The sequence below is a fragment of the Bos javanicus genome, chromosome 11, assembly GCF_032452875.1.
Source record: "Bos javanicus breed banteng chromosome 11, ARS-OSU_banteng_1.0, whole genome shotgun sequence".
Classification (NCBI taxonomy): domain Eukaryota; kingdom Metazoa; phylum Chordata; class Mammalia; order Artiodactyla; family Bovidae; genus Bos; species Bos javanicus.
In genome coordinates, this window is record NC_083878.1 from 73,655,667 (window position 1) to 73,676,713 (window position 21,047).

The 21,047-nt window shown below is 37.6% G+C and overlaps 1 protein-coding gene across 14 annotated transcripts in view; it reads left to right on the forward strand.

Annotated features, from left to right (window-relative positions):
- DTNB (dystrobrevin beta) overlaps positions 1-21,047 on the forward strand; it is a 241,584-nt gene that overhangs the window by 71,353 nt on the left and 149,184 nt on the right. For all 14 annotated transcript variants that reach the window (XM_061433109.1, XM_061433112.1, XM_061433114.1 and 11 more), the window contains 3 exons: positions 8,026-8,180; positions 16,133-16,238; positions 19,885-20,051. In XM_061433109.1, coding sequence (XP_061289093.1) covers positions 8,026-8,180; positions 16,133-16,238; positions 19,885-20,051 — 428 coding nt within the window. The remainder of the gene's footprint in view (positions 1-8,025; positions 8,181-16,132; positions 16,239-19,884; positions 20,052-21,047) is intronic.

Sequence of the window (21,047 nt, forward strand, 5' to 3'; positions counted from 1 at the left end):
TTAGTATTTTCTAAATTCTAGTGTGGTTTTTCTTAGGAAGATAATACAATATGGATGAAATTATGTTTCATTGAAACACAGACAGAAAGAAAGTTGGGGTTTTTTCTGCCTTTTAACGACGATGATACCAGATAAAGAAGTACTGGAGAAGCTGGTTGAAAATATGAAATTGATTAACTGCACATTCTAGGTGATTCTGGATTCTTAGTATCTGTGATTAAATTTGCTATATTTATATGCAGATTTTATGCTAGGTACCAGCAGCTAGGTACTTGCCTGAAAAATCCCATGGACAGAGAGCCTGGCAGGCTACAGTCCAAAAGGTCGCAGAGTTCAACACAGCTGAGCAGCATAGCACAGCAGCACAAGAAGTTCAAAAGCCACATTAAAACGAAACAAAAACAAAAACCCGCTGTCACCTGGATCCCTTCCATACTTCACAGAGAATTAGAATTTGCACTTTTTCACTAGTAGTTACAACAGAGGACTGCAATAATTTTAGTTCTCAATCAGTAATTTACATTTGGTAAAATTTTAGCCTATCTCCACTTTTTTGTTTTAATCACCCAGGGTGGAAACTGCTTTGTATAGTCTGTGCCTCCTGTTTTAAACAGAGCTTACTGATCATAATTGAAACACTTCTCATCTCTTAGGGTTGTCATTCTGTGATACATGTAGGGCTGATGGTGAAATCTTGGATGGTTTGTTCCTTCTCGTGTTTTCAGACTGCTGTGCTTTTTCAGCTCTTGAATTTCTGGCTATCGGTGGTGGCAGTGTCTGTTTGTGTCCTTTATCGCTGGTAAACATGATGGTATTATCAGTGCTCCAGTCTCTACAAGTCTCTCTTTGCTTCTGGTCCACTTTTCATATGCTACCGATGGAGGAAACATAACCAACCTTCTTTGTATTCTATTGAAGTGCAAAAGAAGTGATTGCTCATATTGAGAGAAGCACTCACTTTCGTAGTATGATTGTCAGTTTTGACTGTTGTGAGAATCCATTTTTCTTTTGCTTTCTAGTCACAGCTATGTCCTACTTAGTTGAGGTGGCTGAATAATAGTGTAGCAGAAATTAGCTGTAAGACTGTATTGTAACATCAATTGATATTTGACCATTTATTCACTTTTTCTGCCTCCTTATTCCCTGTCTTTGTTCTTAGTTCCTGCAGCCTCCTCCCACTGACTGTACTTTTGCTGTTACCTCTGTTAATGTTCCCATTAAGTTAGATTTTTCTAATTTATGGAATATGCCTTAGCATTTCTACTTTTATTTTGATCTTTCTGCATTTTACCTGTTTTAGGATTTTTTTTTTCTTGAATTTTCTCCCCTCCCATTTTGGGCTTCCCTGGTGGCTCAGATGGTAAAGAATCTGCCTGCAATGCAGGAGACGCAGGTTGGATCCCTGTGTTGGGAAGATCCCCTGGAGAAGGGAATGGCTACTCACTCCAGTATTCTTGCCTGGAGAATTCCATGGACAGAGAGGAGCCTGGCAGGCTACATTCCACGGGGTCACAGAGAGTTGGTCATGACTGAACGATGAACACTTTTACTTTCCCTCCACTTTACTTGATCTGTTTTTGTTTGCTTGTTTGTTTTATTGTGAAGACAGCATTTAAAATGACTTAACCAATATTTGTGTTTTTAGTTTGAGACATTTCTTAATTAGACTTCTCAGGTCTCTCTTAAGTAAGTTTCTCTTCCCAGGTATCATTCATTTATAGATAAATGGTTAACTCTTATGGCCATTAGGGACTGTATCCAAGATTCAAAGGCAACTTGACAGGATTCTAAATACCAGTGATTTATAATCAAAGAATACAGACTTTAATTATCAGCATGATGAAGACTCAATAATGTCAGGAATCCTCAGAGAAGCAAAATTTACAGACTGTAAGGCCATTATTGATTAGACCGTACTTATCAATTAATTTAACTGTGTGATTTGCTTTATCTAATTCTGCTGTTTTCTAAGAAACTTAATCTCTTATTCAAACGCCATCTGTCTTGCACTAAAAGATAAGAACAGATGATTCATGCAATTTATTTTGAAGTCTTTGAGAAAACTGGTTGCCATCATTTTGAAGGGCAGTCTGACAGCGTATATCAGAAAAGCTGTAAGAATATTTGTATCCCCTAACTCAGCCTGCTTCCTGTTTATCATGAGGAATTAAAAATCCCAGGTTTTGTATATATTTGTTGCAGCATTTTTCATAATATTCGAAGACTTGAAACAGCTTTAATGACCAAAAGTGAGAGCTCAGTTACACTTTGGGATACTGACAGGATTGAATGTACTGCCTTTAAAATTATGCTTCAGATCAAAATGCATAAGTGTAATACAGTTTTAAACAAAAATTATGTGCATAAAAAAGAAATATCCCAAAATGATAACACCCTGTTAGGCATTTTCTCTGAGTTGTGGCATAAAATGGTTTTTTAATAATAATTTCTATTACTTATTGCTTTTGTGGGTTTTGGATAGACCACATTTTGAGTAGCCGGGGGAAAGATGACCTGAGGTGGTGTTTTTGCTTAGAACTGGCAGTTCTAACATTTCAGTTGATTTGCTTCCTGGGTGTTTCATTAACAAACTATAGGGAGTCAACCTTTGAAGTTATAATTAAGCAGTTTCACCTGTTCAAAATTTAGCATCCTGTGCTATAGTCTTTAACCACCTGTCACCGCTTATTTATCATGGCTGGTACTCTTAATCATTCCTTCCCTTCATTAGCAGGAAGTGACTCTTTAATCCGAGTAATTTGTTCACATTCATATTTCTCATGTAACCAAAATGTTTAAAAACTGAAAACAAGAAATGACTGCCTCATCTGCATTTTATGAAAAAGAAGAAGATAAACCAAAAGCAAGGGAGGCCTGGAGAGTTGCCTAGGGTAGTTCCTGACTGAGTCAGTACTAGAAGCCCAAGGCATGGCTGTATCCCATCCTCCTGCCTCACTTCGACTTAGTGAATGATGTAGGAATATTCATGAGTTTAAGAATAAAATATGCACTTGGATTTAGTTACATACAGATATTTATAAATATGCAGATGTGTATACATTTTGTGTGTGTGTGTGTGTGTGTGTGTGTGTGGTTTAGGTTGCTCAGTTGGTAGAAAGATGGCAAGAGAAGATGAGAGTCATTTGCCAGCAAAGCTAACATAGAAAAGAAAGTGGCTTTCTTTTCAATAGACTTGAGTCCTTTTGTAAACAGTCCTGTCCCCTTGCAGAAGTGTATGGTTGGTCATGCAGGGCCAAGAAGGGAATGGTTAGATGCAATGAAGAAAGCCAGGGTCATTATCTCCAGGAAAAAAAAAAATCAATACATATGTGAGGATGGTAGAATAGTAGCATTATTTTGCCACTACACAAAGGACAGAGTATTTTTGAAAGTTTGTACCCGTGTGTGTGTAAGGGCTTGATTGTGGGTTCTTCACAAGGGAGAAAGCCTATATTTTTATCTGGAGACAACTAATGGGAAATCAGCATACCTTCTTTCAGAGGTGTATAAATAGAATTACTGGGGAATTAACCAGGGATCTGGGAAGCAGTTTTTTCCTTTAATGCCAGAAGGGTTTAGGGCTTTAATTAGAGGGCTAGCTGAATTCTGGGGATATTTTTTATTACATTTAATTAGCTCTTATTTATTTCTTTGCTAAGATATTTTTATAGGTATATAGTAAATCATATTTGCTGTTATAGATTCATTGTTATATTTCATTTTGTTACAGATATGAGATGCACTTGGATTCATTGTTATATTTATTTATGATAAAAAAAATCTAGCAATTATTTTCACTGTTTTTCTTTACAGATATGAGAAGCCTAGCTTAAAAGAAAAGAAAAGGAAAAACTGTTTTAAACCACTAACTCTAGAAATAATGACTTCTAAGTAATTACTTAACTGTACGTTCAGTTTTCGTCTAGCAGTATCTCTTAAAACCAACCACCCAAAGAACTTGTTTCTGCTTGTTCTCTTACTAGTGTAATATAAACCTACTAAGTTTCTTTTTTCATGGACTAAAAAGTTTTTTTTGTTTCTTTGTTTTTTATTTAACTACTACTTTGTATATATTATATGACCTAGTAACTAAGTATAGCTGAAAATAATACTTTTTTTTTGAGGGGAGAAGTTAGCCATTTCACTATCTAATCAGTACTGCTATGATTGAGTTAGGTATAAATTTGGTGGTATGGATGTATGCAGGTATGTTTTTATGATTCGAAGCTATGTACATATGTGTATGTAGGTACTTTGTAGCTGAAGTCTCTGGTCTTCACTATTTCTACCATTAGTGACTACACATTAATAATTGCTAGTGTATCAGTTATGAATACATGGAGTGGCATCAGAAAACTTGACTAGGAGTGGCATTAAAACCATCGAGATTTGTTTTTCTCATGTAAAAATAAGTCCAAAGCCTGGCAAGTTCACAGTTGGTACCGTGGCTCAGGGTATCTCATCAGCATTTGGGTTCCTCCTGTTTTCCTGCTCTGCCATATGACTTGCCTTTTAGGATTGTGAAGCTGGAAACTTAAAATAATCCTAATTTTAGAAATTCCTTTATTCTCTAACCCAGTTTGCCATCAACTTCAGTTGCCTCCAATGTGATGTCTTGGAGTTGACTACCCCTCCCCCATCTGCCACTCACTTCCTTACTTTTGCATTGCTTACAAAGTTTACAAAGTTTTCTAGCTGATGTCTCCAATCTCACTCTTCCTCTTTTATTCTGCCAATCATTAACAGTCTGATTTCTTGAAACCTAACTTTTTAAGTATTTCTTCCCTACTTTTAAACCAAATCCAAATTGTTTCCTCTTTGAGTTTTCATTCATAACGTGATTACTTTTCTTACTGAATCTTTATTTATCTTTCCTTCTCAATATAAATTATCACAGAACATTCTCTTCAGTGCACTGTTTCCTGTCTGCCATCACTAACAGACACACTATAAACTCCTGCCATGGAGATTTTTATCCTACTCTTTTTTTTTCTCAATTGAAATATGGTTGATTTACAATATTATATTAGTTTCAAGTGTGCAACAGAGTGATTCAGTAATTTTAGAGATTATGCTCCACTTAAAGTCATTATAAAATGTTGGCTATATTTCTTTGTTGTACAATATATCCTTGTAGCTTATTTATTTTATATGTATTAGGTTATACCTTTTCATCCCTTAATCCCCATTCTCCCCTTCCCTCTCCCCATTGACAGCCACTAGTTTATTCTCTGTTTCTGCTTTGTTATATTCATTCATTTGTTTTATTTATCTCTGTTCTTCTCTAGTTGTGTCCCAAAGCCCCTACTCCTCCTGTTTTTACTTCGTTTCAAATCCTGGTTTTCAAGGCCAACTTTCTAAATTTCTTTCTTTACAGCCCCTGCCTATGTATTTTTCTATCTATTCTACACTATATTTTGAAGAAGTGTAGTGTGGACCCACTCCAGTGTTCTTGCCTGGAGAATCCCAGGGATGGGGGAGCCTGGTGGGCTGCCGTCTATGGGGTCACACAGAGTCGGACACGACTGAAGTGACTTAGCAGCAGCAGCATAGTGTAGTGGAATGTCTTTGGAATCGGTGTGAGTTTAAATCTTGATCTAGATGTAACTTTTTGACCTTAAGAAGTTTAACTTTTCTAAGCTAGTTTCCTTAGCTATGAAATTTAAACAATTATGTGCATACACATGTGTGCGTGCGCACACACACACACACACACACACACACACTGTCTTTTTGTGACAGTAAAATGGGGTAATGTTTAGTAAAGTTTAGTGGTACTTAATATTAGTCCCTTAATATTAGGGATTGCAAAATCCCAGGATAATAGTGTTAAACAAAGTTGAAGTTTATTTTTCTCTTATATTAAGGAAGTCCAGGGGTATGTAGTCCAGGATTGATATGGTAACTTTGTGTTCATGTGACACCCAGGCTTTCTGTATCCTTCTTTTCTATCATTCTGATATATGATTTCTACATAAAGTTTGAGATTACCATATCGTCCAGGGCTTCCCTGATGGCTGAGACAGTAAAGAATCTGCCCGCAATGCAGGAGACCCAGGTTGGATCCCTGGGTTGGGAAGATCCCCTGGAGTGGGGCATGGCAATCCACTCCAGTGTTCTTGCCTGGAGAATTCCATGGACAGAGGAGCCTGGCGGGCTACAGTCCATGGGGTTGCAAAAAATGGACACTACTGAGTGACTGACACTTTCACTTTCACTTTTCATAGTCTACTTTTCATGGCTGCATTCCACATAGCAAGAGGAGGAAGGAAAAAGGGATCTATTTCCAGTGCAGTCAACTTTCTTTAACCAGCCTTCCAGGAAATCTCTCACAACCTTTCTGCTTATAGTCTCCAAACACCTAGTCACATGACTGAAACGTATTAAAAGAAGGCTGCAAAGTGTGATCTCTTAGCTGGGTACATTGCTCCACAAATAAAATTAGTGTTCTATTACTGATGAAGGAGGTAAGAATATTGGGTGTCTGCAGGCACAGCTGAAGCAACTTAGCATGCCACACACACAAGCAGACTCAGCCATAGCAAATGGTGAGGTTAAACTAATATCATATGCCTCCTTTCTTTCTGTTCTATTTAAGTTAGCTTAGTGTTTCATTCTTCTTTGCTTCATATGTATCTTATTTTTCCCAGTTACTTTGGAAGTGTCTTAGGGATAAGGACCATGTATCATACTTCCCTGTTGTGTTTCAAAATACACAGCAGAATGCTTGGCACTTGGACCACTCAGTGAGAACTTAGTATGTATTTGTTAATTAATTGATTTTACTTTCCACTAGGACTGTGTTTCTTTTAGCCTCTTGTTGGATTTTCCCCTCCTAATGGGTATTTAATGCTATTCCCTCAACTGCAAACTAGCAGCTATCACGAAAGGAACGTGCCAGAGATTTTCCTTTGATAATTTTCTGTTTTCTGATGCCTTAATAGTTACCCTGTGGTGCTGATGATCTAAATTTTATCTTCCTTTGATTAACATATTTTAAATGTTTCTTTTTTTTTTACCTAGTGGTTTTCGATAAAATCCCCAGATTGAACCTAAAGAGTAATGTAAAAATGTACATTGTATGTATCTATTACATACATATTTCTAATATACCTTTTTATTATGAATATATAGACTATTATTTTTCAAAATACCATGGTTGAAAAGGCCTCAGGACATTTTTTTTCTCCGCATATTTAACTCACTGATTTGTTTGTAAGAAAGCTGAATAATTTGAAAAGAAAGCGTAGGTTATAGTTGTCAAGTTGTTTTGAGCTCCAGGTTCTTTTTCTTTTTCTCCTCAACTATGGGTGAGAAGAGGAGAATTACTAACCAGAGATAGGAAGCTCTCTCTAAGAAGATAAAGAAATAGTAATACTACTGGAAACCTCTTTCTCAGCTGCTTGGGTTAGACATTATGTAAAAACAGAATCTTATAGTATCAAAGGATCTTATGATAGAAAAGATAATGTGAGTTCTTTTTTATTCTACTTTGGAACTTATTAAATGGAATGTTTTAAATGAACATGCTACATAAGAATACATTACATCATTAGTATATGAATACACATGTATAATACAGTTTCTTTCATACCCTTCACCAATATTCAACTATATTCATACACTCAAATATGTATATGTCATATAAGTACATACATAAATGTAAGAGATAAAGATGTGCTGCTACAAATTCTTCTTGGAATAAGGAAGGTGAGGTGTAAATAGGTAAAATAAAAAGTGATATATTATCCAGTTATGTACGCTCAAAAAGAGTAGGTAGATGGATGTATGTGAATGGTTGTGTGATCTTTTGGTAGAGTATTCAATGATTGGGAAAGAGGAGCCTTCTTAGCAAAGTAACCACATAGTGTGAAAGAGATTGAGAGTACATGTTAACTAAAAGTCATAGTAACTTTATGATACTTTTTAACGATGTTTTTGGACGGATATACAAATGACATACAGCTGTTTATAAAAAGTTGGTGTTTCTTTATAGTTTGACTTTATTTGGTTTTATTCTCATAGATGTTTTCTCCCAGATGTCAGATTCCAATGGCTTAATGATATTTAGCAAGTTTGACCAGTTTCTGAAGGAAGTTCTGAAGCTCCCAACAGCTGTCTTTGAAGGGCCATCTTTTGGTTACACAGAGCACTCGGTCCGCACCTGTTTTCCACAGCAGGTAAGGACGGTTTAATAGAACGTAGGACTTGAAGAGCTCTCATCTGCCCCTCTACCTTTAGTCAAATTTTGCCAGATTGCTTCACTCTACGGATATAGGTCTTGAATATGGGAGGAAAAAGAGCTTTAAATCAGAGATGGGGGTATAAAAAAGAGGGAGGATCAAAAGTTCACCTGAGAACTCTTTTTGGGAGAGGGGAGGGAAGTCTTTTCTGAAAAAAAAATGATAGGATTTGAAATATCTCAAATTACTAAGAGTTTCCAGGAAAATATTTGAGATGAAGTATTTGTATTATTGCTACTAGACATGTATTACTCTCCCTAGTGAGTTATTAACTGTGAAATATAGGAATTTTGATATAAAACTCTATACAATTCAGATCATTGTTTCCTGAGCACCAGAGACAAGCAATGCTGTACAACTCTCAACTGTCAGCTCACAGTCTCTCAAGAGTATAATGCCATTTTCATATAAAAGAAAGATAGATTTGATTTCTTCTTTATTTGTGAGTGTCCTTGTGTGGTCTTGCTCCAGAGGTTAGTGTGAGTATATTCCTGAGATCTTAAGTGTGCCTCAAAGAACTCAGAGCAGAGTGGATACTTGCTGTAGCAGCCATTTTTTTTTTTCCAGGTAGAGATGAGATAACAGAGCTTCATGCTACATTTTAAAAGTTCTAGAAAGCAGAGAACTTTTTGAAATCTATGTTAAAGCTTCCCAGATGGTGCTAGTGGTAAAGAACCCTCCTGACAATGCAGAAGACGTATGAGATGCCGGTTCAGTCCCTGGTTATGGTTCGATCCCTGGGTCGGGAAGATCCCCTGGAGAAGGGCATGGCAACTGACTCCAGTATTCTTGCCTGGAGAATTTCATGAACAGAGAAGTCTGGTGGGCTATAGTCCATAGGGTTGCACAGAGTCGGACATGGTTGAAGTGACTTAGCACACATGTTAAAATTAATGGGTAAAAGATACGGAAATAGGATACTGACATAGTTTGAAGGTGTCTCACCACAGAATATTTATTAATTATAAGGGAAACATAGTAACTTGGCAGTAGAGAAACCTGTCAGATACCACTTTAACCAAGTGATCAAATCCACGTCTCCAGCAGAGGGAGAGGATGACAATCCTGTTCCCTAGTAGGATGCCCTAAGAAGTAGCCAGTATGATTGCTGTGGTTCTCTTTAGAGAAAAGTACAACCAGAGTCTCATTGAGGAAACATTCAATAATGCCAAATGCAGGATTTCTGCAACATAACTGGCCCACACACTTTAAAAGGGCAATGTCATGAAAGACAAAAAAAGATTGAGGAGCTGTTCCAGATTTTAGGAGTCTAAAGAGACATGAAAACTGAAACACAACCATGATCCGGATTTTTGTTGTTGTAGTTGTTATAAAGGACGTCATTGGGACAATAGAGAAAATCTGAATTGAAGCTTGTAGACTAGATAATAGTATTCTGTCAATAACATTGATTTCCTGATTTTGATACTTGCATTTAATCAAGAGAATGTCCTGATTTTGCAGAAATAAAAAGCTATTTACTTTTAACTACATCTCTTCTGCAGTGTTAACATTTGAGGAGTCTGAGTTAATGGCAAATGGGAATTTTTAAATAATCTTCTTATAGGCTTTCCATAAATCTGAAATTATTTAGAAGTAAAAGGTTAAAATGGCTTCCCTGATAGCTCCATTGGTAAAGAATCCGCCTGCAATGCAGGATACCCCAGTTCAATTCCTGGGTCGGGAATATCTGCTGGAGAAGGGGAAGGCTACCCACTCCAGTATTCTTGGGCTTCCCTTGTGGCTCAGCTGGTAAAGAATCCACCTGCAATGTGGGAGGCCTGGGTTCAATCCCTGGGTTAGGAAGATCCCCTGGAGAAGGGAAAGGCTACCCACTTCAGTATTCTAGCCTACAGAATTCCATGGATTGTATAGTCCATGGGATCACAAAGAGTCGGACACAACTGAGCAACTTTCACTTTCACTTTCAAAAGATTAAAATATGGGATATTTAGCCAGGCCATAGAATAACATATATCCATACATATATTCACCAAAAATTATATTACAGAACTTCCTGGAAGTTCTGACTTTGTTTTCCTGGATATTGACTAAAGTTTGGCAAGAGTTGACTGGCATATGAATATGTGTGTGTGTGTTTCATAGGTATCCTAACTAAGCAACATTTATTGTCTGTGTTAGCAAGCCTCTCATTACCGTTATAATCTCGTGTGCATTATTACCATTTTCATTTATTTGAAGACCCTTTCCACGCCTAACGTCTCTCAAAATCTCTCGTATAGCCCATGGCATCTGACCATTGCTTTTGGCGGGTGGTGGTTATGATGGGTTGTCATTTCCTGCGCATATGTAATAACTTGATCATAGTTGTTGCTGTCGGAGGCACTTCAGCTGAGTTATGTCCCCCTTTTGGTACTGCATGTGCTGTCATTTCAGATGTCCTCAGGGAGAGTATACTCTGATTCAGTATTAAAAAGTTGTTGTAAACACAGAAGATGGTGGACATAACAGAAATAAATTTTGCATTAGTGACATAAATACTCATCATTGGAAAAACTACATATTTTCTTACAAAGCAACATCAGGTGCTTTACAGAAGATTTTCTTTCTTTCTTTTTTTTTAAAGGAAGATATCCACAAATAGATGAAGCTGTGTTTTTATCATTGAGATACGACCAAAATCATTTCTTGTCAGTTGAAGCAGTGCCACTGAACCTTGCAAAATTGCCAAATCCTTCTGAATAGATGAAAGGAATTTCAGTTCATCAGGAGGCTGGTGGGACCGATTCACATGTCATGAAGGATTATAGTTAATTAAGTCATTGAGTTAGTTTAATTGGCTGAGTGTTTTTCTTTCTTAGTGGCAGGAAAAAAAAAATAATGGTGCATCTTACAAATGATGGTGTCTTAGATTGGATGAAATACAGTGTATAACATGGATTTTGATATGAACAGGTCTCTGGTAATGAGGCCTATATCGCTGGCTGTCATTAGATTGAACAAAATTGCAGAGAGTTGAAACTGAGATTTTGCCCTAGTTGGGCCTGTGGAGGAGAATGTCTTGCTAAATTATTTCTTAGGTAGAAATGACGATGGCTCCAAGATTGTTTTCTTTTTTTAAGGTTAATTTTTAATGGAGTATAGTTGACTTATGTTTTCATTTTTTAAGAGATTTTTGTCAGTTAATAGTGCTTACTGTGAACATTGCTGTAGAAAAGGCCCTGCCCTCTGCTATTACTCATGAGCTGAGAACAGGGTCTGATGGTTCCCTGGCCAGTAGGCAGGGCTGGAGGTTGCTGGGTGTGCAGTGTTGGGGGCTCTTGGCTCAGCTTCTCTGCGACACAGTCTACATGTACTCCCTCCTCTGGAGTCTGTGGTTCACTAGTCTTCAGGGTAAGCAGGAAAATTCTTTGCCAAGAAAGCTCTGAGAATCGTGGACTCCTAGTCACTTTACTTCCTGCCCTAATGGCAGCCTAAAAGATGAGGACATACCTGCTCAGATGCTGCTTCTGATTCATTATTCCTTTTAAGCATAAGCAAATCTGAGTTTAAGTCATCATTTTAAAAAACATCCCTGTTGATGTCCCTATTTTGCTTTAAACAAAAACAAACCTTGCAAACTCCTCACTGTCTACTGGATTGTCAGCCACACAGGCGGTGCTATCAGTCCACCTGCAGCCTGTCTTTTCTCCTTCACTCCGGATCTCTCCTACCCCTTTGCATCAGGATGCCCTTAGATATTGCCCCAGTGCCCTTTACATTCCCACCAGCAATGGGTAAGGCCATCTTTTTCTTTGCAGCCTTGCCAACAGCACATATTCTTTCATTTAGGATTTTTTTGCCAGTCTGAGAGATGAGAAATGTTATCTTAGCATAGTTTTGATTTGCATTTCACTTGTTTTGCATAAGCGAAAGTGATGTTCTTCTCTTCTTTATGTTCTTAGCCCTCACTGAAATGCAGTAGCCTCTGACCTTTTCTGTCTCCTCCAACAAAGGCCTCATATTTCATATCACAGCTAAATATCTCCTGGTCTTTGATGCTCTGAATCTTTCAATGTAGGATTAATTGCTTCCTGTTCTGCAATCTCTGGCCAGTTATATGTAGCTCACTAATATCCTGAAGGGATGCACCTTGGTCTTCAAATTTACATCCTCATGACTAACAGTCTAGAAAATCATCAGTGCTTACTAGTTATTTGTTGGATTAATTGAGTAGTGGTTTTAAATCAAATATGGCATGAGAAAGTATCTGGGTTTGAATTCTAATCATAAGCTTAAAGCTCATGGATATACTTACTTGCAACCTAATTGTTTTCATTGATACTTTTATTCCATCATTATCTACAATGAGATAATCTTTACAATGAGGAAAATACAGAATTTCAGATTTTTTAAAGACTTTCCATTTTTTAAAAGCTGTAATAAATAAAAGTCGCTCTGACAAAAAGCACAGCAACTTTACATTGTTGTGTCATTGCAAAGTATCCTAATTTTCAAAGTCCAAAATAAATCTGTGATATGGACAAATTCAGAGCCTTTTAATAATTGAAGGCCAGTCCATAACACTGGTCCCATAACCAGTTAATGTGTGCTTGCCCTTGTCAGACAAAATATTTTTATAACTCTACACAAAAGTTTGTATAAAAACATTTTAATCTGAAAGATTTTTAAAATGATATTTTTAAGGCTTTTAGCTAAATGCTGTACATTGTTTAACTGATGACCAAGTAAGTCATAGGACAATGGATAAAAATTATTTACCTATTGCCTATAAGAAAATAAGAGTTTTTAATAAAAATGATGAGATTGGAAATTGCAATTATGATGATCTAATGCTACATTATTTTACTTGTTTTCTCATATTATTTTAGTGATACTGGATTTCCCAGTTTTAAGAGATAATTTGTCCCCTCTTTTAATGCAGGAAAGTTGTAGCTCAAAGTAGAGGGAGGGACTTGAGAATGGATGGCATCTAGATTAGTAATTGTCAGTATTGAGGATTAGAATAACAAAGGGCAGGGAGGTAGGTGACAAACTGAAACACCGGATTAAAAGAAAAATATGAAAGTACGTACGAAGATAAAAACAGCCTTAGTATTTTATTGGGGAAGGCATAAATAAATCATGGTGTTTTTGCTCAGTGGATAAGGTAGCTGTTAAAATGATTAGAAAAGAAGACGTTGTAGCAAAACAATAAAGTATTTAATAAAACAACTTAAAAAACAGATCGTATATTTTTATCTACCCTGTGTACGTAACTCTATAGAAACATGCATTTGGAGGGACATACAGAAAAATGAGAATTGTAATAGGAGTGTGCATTATATGCAGTTTTATTACAGCTTTTATTATAAATATTGTGCTGTAAAAAATAAAGAGAAATGCAAAGCATGCATTCAAGAGCAAAACCAAAATAAAACAAAAAGGTAGAGAAAGAGGCAGTCTCTTTTTCACACACTTATTTTCTGAAACATGAAATTTTAGAGCTAGGAATTCTGTCCCATGAGTTCTCAAACTTTCTGGTATCAGGACCATTTTACACCCCAAAAAACATTTGAGAACCCCAGAGAGCTTTTGTCTATGTGGGTTATATCTATCACTATTTCCATGTTAGAAATTAAAATTGATAAATTAAAAATATTAAATCATTTAAAAAGAATAATGACAGCCTATTATATATTAACACAAATAATATACTTTATGAAAAATATATTCCAAAACAAAAAAATTTAATGAGAAGAATGCCATTGTTTTATATTTTTGGCAAATTTCCTTAATACTTGGCTCAGTTGAAGGCAGCTGGATTCTCATATCTGCTTATCCATTCAATCTGTTGTGATATGTTGTTTTGGAGTAAGTATGGAAAAAATAATCTGGTCTCACACAGCTGTGTAGTTGGAAAAGGGAGGAACATTTTAAAAGCTTTTGCAGATAATTATGGATATGCCATGTTGAAACACTCCACCATACCCTCTTGAGAGAGTGAACTGGAAAAGACAGATAATATCTTAGTGTTATTATGGAAGTAGTTTTGGCCTCATGAACTCCCTAGAAATGATTTAGGAACCTCCCAGGGGGATCTCTGGCCATCCTTGGAGAACCACTGCTTTAGCCCTTGAGAGATAAGAAAACTGAAACCAGATTATTAGGTGATTTTCCCCCAAATCACGTAGTTTATGGAAGATAGAGTCCTGGGACATGGTTCTTCTGGCTTCACTCCTCATGCTTTCAGTGGGCCTCCAATTATAGTATGATTTAGGACAACTTAGGACAAGAACCGACTCATTGGAAAAGACCCTGATTCTGGGAAGGATTGAGGGTGGAAGGAGAAGGGGACGACAGAGGATGAGATGGTTGGATGGCATCACCAACGCGATGGACATGAGTTTGAGTAGACTCTGGGAGTTGGTGATGGACAGGGAAGCCTGGTGTGCTGCAGTCCATGGGGTCACAAAGAGTTGGACAAGACTGAGTGACTGAACTGAATTGAACTGAGGACAACTTTTGGAAACTGATCCTGAGTGTATTTATAAGGGAATTCTGAGATATCAGATATATCCATTCCTCTGTCTATGGACTTTTAGGTTGCTTTCATGTCCTGCAATGAGCATTGGGGTACATGTAGCCTTTCAGACCATGTTTTCCTCTGGATATATACCCATGAGTGGGATTGCAGGGTCATATGGTAGCTCTATTTTTAGTTTTTTAAGGAACTTTTTCATCTTGAACATTTTTTAAAAACCTGTAAAACTCCATGATAGGTGAGCCAAGACTTTTTAGGGAAAGTAACATTAGGATTATAAGTGGGCTTGTAAAAATGTAATTTTTAACAAATATAAGAAGATACAGATAATATTAATTTAAACATTATCATGAATGATATGTTTAATATTTGTTAACTACCTCTGACTAGTTTAAAAAAACTCCCTAGCATCTTCTTTCTCAATTTGAAGTGGATGCTTTTAATTTTATTTTGGTTTATTGCAGTTATTTACATATCCACTATATTTTCCATGTCCGAACCTCCATTCAAATGTTGGGTGACTTACTGGTTTTATTTTTTTGTTGTTCACCCATTCCTCCCAATTTCCATTGAAATCTCAGAAACAGGAGTAACTTGGATGCCTGAGATGGAAAACACTTTGGAAAAATTTAGCCTATTTGAGTAGGCATTTCTCAAACCACACCATCAGTGCACAGCTGTGTATAAAGGGCCTTTGGGTGGTGACTTCCTACTGTTATCACCCTCAGCCCTCTTGCATATATGTGAGACTCTTTCCCTCTCTCCATTCACTGCTGGCCTGTACTCTGTCTTGGATCTGAGACTTTGCTTCAGATTTCTTCAGAAGTAGTCTTTTGAAGGATACCTGAGTTGTTCTGATTCGGTTAAGACTTTTACAAGTCATGTAAATGTGTTTTTCCTTTCTTGTCTCATCTGTAAAATGAAGATAGTAATGCCGATTTATCTTTTTTCATTTCGTATCTTTATTGAAATACAGTTGACTTACAATATTTATTCCAGGTGTGTGTGTGTTAGTCCCTCAGTCCTATCTGCCTCTTTGTGACCCAATGGGCTGTAGCCTGCCAGACTCCTCTGTCCATGGAATTCTTTAGGCAAGAATACTGGAGTGGGCTGCCATTCCCTGCTCCAAGCTTCAGGTGTACAGCACACTAATTCCATCCTAGCCTATTTGTCTTATACAGTTGTTTTAAGACTCAAATAAAATAATGTAAGTAGAAATGCATTTGAATATAGAAATAGTATTTAGGGTAGTGTGTTACAATGTCTGTAGTAATGCAAAATATTATTTATTTTGCTATAAAATTTCCCATGTAATTCATTCCACCTTGGTTGTGAGAATCCTAAGTTAGCCTAACGTTAGAGTTCAGAGGTAACTTGAAAAATAATTTTTTTTTTCTCTTCACAGAAAAAGATAATGCTAAATATGTTTTTAGACACAATGATGGCCGATCCTCCTCCCCAGTGCCTTGTCTGGCTACCTCTCATGCATAGGCTTGCCCACGTGGAGAATGGTAAGCAGAACTTTCATCATTCAGTCCCCTGTGCTGTAGGAAGTATGTGAACTGATAATATATGTAATGTCTTAGCTATTGTCACTGAAAATTGTAATTGATATTTGTTGGCACTCCATCATTTGAATTTGTAGTTTCAGCTTTCAAAAAAGAAAATTTGTTTCTCAAAAATAAAAAAAGAGGAAAGGGGACATATTACATAGGATACCAATGTAGTAATATCAGGTCAGAAAACTTTGTGTTTCAAACTCTAGGCTTTTCTCCCCAAATTCCAGATGATTGTTTTCCGCTTGATCCCACCCGACTTAGCCGTGACTTCCTTTTTTTCCCCTGTAGTTTATAAAAAGCTTAGCTCCAAAAAACTGAATGTATTAAATAGCCACCATTAAAATTATAATTATTTTGGAATAGTTTAAAGGAAAGTAGCTAAGATAGAATTTGCTACTTGGTTTCACCAGTCCTCAGTTTTTTTCTTTACTACTGAATTACTCTCAGTATTCTCCCCAAGTGCATGCATGCTAAGTCACTTTAGTCGTGTCCAATTCATGTGACCTCACGGACTATGTAGCCTGCCAGGCTCCACTGTCCATGGAATTCTCCAGGCAAGAATACTGGAGTGGGTTTCTTCCCGACCCAGGGATCAAACCTGTGTCTCTTGCATATCCCACTTTGGGAGGCGGGTTCTTTTGGAATTGAAATGGTATTTACCTCTGAGTAACTTCTTAGGTTTTTCTAGTATTGTTACCAGCTTAACTCCTTGATTAGGCTGTTTCAGTTCATTAAAGGAAAGGCCCTGTTTTCTCTGGACCTTCCCTTCTCTCATGGCTCTTGCCTGTCTCTCCTTATTCCACAGAAGAGAAAGAATGAAAGGTGACAGGCACTAAAAAGTTAGAGTCCTCTTCTTCATTTTGTAAGAATGAGAGAACATAACCATACTCTCTTATATTCTCTGCCTCCTATTCATATCTTTTATTTTTTTTTAATTTCTCAGCCTTTTGCCCAATTATGACTTCAGTTCACAAGTCCTTAGATGCAAGATTATTTTCCTAAAGTTCTGGAATTTCTTGAGTAGACTAAAACAGCTAAATTTTAAACAGGATTTTTGGAAAGAGCTTTGTGCTATTAAATTATAACAATATTGCTTCCTTGGGGGAGCAATACTTTTATAGTCCTAAATGTTTTAGTAGTTTCATATCCAGCTCATTTTCGTAAAATCATTTTATGCCTAGTCTACCAAGTAGAGCGAATCTCATTTGTCGAGATGTATTATCATTATCCATTTGAACATTTTGTTGTGACTTTCTATGTAGTATTTATTGATTACATTCTTATGTGATTAACACTTTGATTACTCTTTAGAAATATCTTGGTGACAAAAATTTAAATTTCTTAGAGGAAGTTTCAGAGAAGGCAATGGCACCCCACTCCAGTACTCTTGCCTGGAAAATCCCATGGATGGAGGAGCGTGGTGGGCTGCAGTCCATGGGGTCGCTAAGAGTCGGACACGACTGAGCGACTTCACTTTCACTTTTCACTTTCATGCATTGGAGTAGGAAATGGCAACCCACTCCAGGGTTCTTGCCTGGAGAATCCCAGGGACCGGGGAGCCTGGTGGGCTGCCGTCTCTGGGGTCGCACAGAGTCGGACAGGACTGAAGCGACTTAGCAGCTGCAGAGGAAGTTTATACTTTCAACTTCTCATTCCAGATTTTACTCTTTCTGTTATTCTTTAGTGATCCTGTTGCATTATTTTTTTCACCAAGTGCTCAGGTTTTGTCCTTGTTTGTTTTGAGTCTTGATTCTCTAGTTAACCTACATTTTTGGAAGCAGGACTAGAAGTCCTTATAATTGAGATAAGATTGCCTTTGTATCCATAGAGCCATAAAGAGCTATTCAAATGATGATTTGACTATTACACCCCTCTTTCCTTTGACTTTGACTTCTTGTGTTCAGAATTGAATTGGCAAAGGGAACAATGTTGCTTTCAACATTTAAAAGTATAAATAACAGTCTGAAATACACAGTTGTGCATTTATTGCCCACTTTCCACTCAATGAATTGGACTTTCAGGCTCCAGTAACCCTTATAAATCCTAAATGCCAGCTGGCGGTTGTCCACCAGGTAAGATGCTGTGTGAGGTGGAGAAAAGAGTGGCAGGTCACTGAGTTTCCCTTCCTCCAAATCACTGACCCTTCATTGGTTAGATTAGAGTACTTTATTTTATGTCAGTACTTAGAGCTCTTACCTAAAACTAGTACTTTTTTTTTTTTAATTAAAAAAAAATTTTTTTTAATTGAAGGATGATTGCTTTACAGAATTGTGTTGGTTTCTGCCAAACCTCAACATGAATCAGCCATAGGCGTACATATGTCCCCTCCCTCTAGAGCCTCCCTCCCACCTCCCTCCCCATCCCTACCCCTCTAGGTTGTTACAGAGCCCGGGTTTGAGTTCTCAGAGTCATACAGCAAATTCCCATTGGCTATTAAAACTAGTATTTTGATGTGGCTTGTCTTACTTTTTTTTTTTTTTTTTACCAGTTCCCATTTGCTCCCCAGTACGTAATACTATTTAATTCAGCAAACATTTCAAGACCATCAGTCCAAGGGACTGTGTGAAATACCACTCGCAGGTAATAGAGACACATAGCATGTTGTCCTGGCCCTCTCAGATTTTATGTTAGTGAAGGAGACGTGTCCACAGCCAACAATATACATCTCTTTAAAAGAAATAGGATTGGAAGAGAAATTTGGAGTGAAGGTATCTCTCCTTACTTATGCTGCTGCTACTGCTGCTAAGTCGCTTCAGTCGTGTCCGACTCTGTGCGGCCCCATAGACAGCAGCCCACCAGGCCCCGCTGTCCCTGGGATTCTCCAGGCAAGAACACTGGAGTGGGTTGCCATTTCCTCCTCCAATGCATGAAAGTGAAAAGTGAAAGTGAAGTCGCTCAGTCGTGTCCGACTCTTTTGACCCCATGGACTGCAGCCTACCAGGCTCCTCCGTCCATGGGATTTTCCAGGCAAGAGTACTGGAGTGGGGTGCCATTGCCTTCTCCATGTATGCAAACTTTGAGACATGAGTGATGTTTTAAAGACGGAAATTGATTGGTTTCTAAGGTGAATTGTAATCGATTCTCAATGGGACATTTTGGTATTGTCTTTTTATTTCAGTGAATGGCTGGTTCAGTTCAGTTCAGTCACTCAGCCGTGTCCAACTCTTTGTGACCCTATGAACCGCAGCACGCCAGGCCTCCCTGTCTATCACCAACTCCCGGAGTTTACCCAAACTCATGTCCATTGAGTCAGTGATGCTATCTAACCATCTCATCCTCTGTCGTCCCCTACTCCTCCTGCCCTCAATCTTTCCCAACATCAGGGTCTTTTCCAATGAGTCAGCTCTTCGCATCAGGTGGCCAAAGTATTGGAGTTTCAGCTTCAATATCAGTCCTTCCAATGAACACCCAGGACTGATTTCTTTTAGGATGGAATGGCTGGTTAGATGAACTAAATAGAAGACAGTTGCAATTCTTCAGTTCTAGCTGTGTTTTCACCTTGGCTTTTATGTTACATTTGGTCTTCCACTGCACTGACCTTCTTCTCCAAATGACAATGACTTCTCTCTCTCTCTGGCCCTCTCCTCCCGCCCTAAAGTCTTCCACCCTGTGGAGTGCTCCTATTGCCGCTGCGAGAGCATGATGGGTTTCCGGTACCGGTGCCAGCAGTGCCACAACTACCAACTCTGCCAAAACTGCTTTTGGCGAGGCCATGCCAGTGGCCCTCACAGCAACCAACACCAGATGAAGGAGCATTCCTCTTGGGTAACTGCTCTGTGTCTCAGTCTGTATCCCCAGCGCTTATCTGTTTCATCGGTAACAGCACTAAGGGCTTCTTTCCTGATAGATGCCTATCAGATGAGGATGTGGCGTCATCAAATATTAACCCTGACTTTTATGATGGGGTTTGCAGATACGCTGTGCTTCATCACTTGATTTGACGAGCAGAGTTGTTGTTGTTTGTTTGTTTTTTAACATTTGGCAACTTTGTATTCACATTAAATAAAATATCACCAGCATCTTCCCTTGACAAGACATTTGCTTTCACAAAATGGAGCTTTGTTTTTACATCTGTGTTGTACGTATTAAAGATGTTCCAGAGTGTATTTTGTGCTTTTCTTGAGCATTTAGGGTTAATGCTGCAGTGCACATGCTTTTGATGAAATCTTTGTGCACATTCTAAATTATCTCATTAACATAAGTTCCTACAAGAAGCTAGCTGCGTTATGTGGAAGATTTAAATTTCTTTTTTGCAAGCAAATTTTATTCATGCTCATAGGATTTAAATGTTGTAAAGAAAGCTGCATAAGATGAAGTTAGATTTTTGCCTCTTGAAAATTGGGGAAATACTGTATTTTACAGTTGCCACATTGATGTCTACTTTCAAAAGTAGTCTTTTAAATAGCAATATTTAGGTGGAGGTCAGTGTTTAACTTTTCTGTGTAGTGTTTATAAATCATGTAACAAGTTTAGCATCAGTCATTTTTTTTCTTCCCTCCTTCCAGTTTATTTCTAGAGTTTTAAAAAATGCCATATTTTTATTTCCTAACAGTTGCTATAGCCTTGTTTTAAAACTTTTTCCTCTAGTTCTTGTTTGTTGATTGGTTGGTTGGTTTGCTAAAAGGTAGAAAAATATTTAGGGTCATAATTGTGGATCTAGGTTCTTTAGCCTGGGCATCGTACTAAACTTTAAGTATTAGAAAGCTTCATTTATTGGGGGCTGGGAGCAGGTCTTTTTTCTTTTAGTTAACCTTCTTAAAA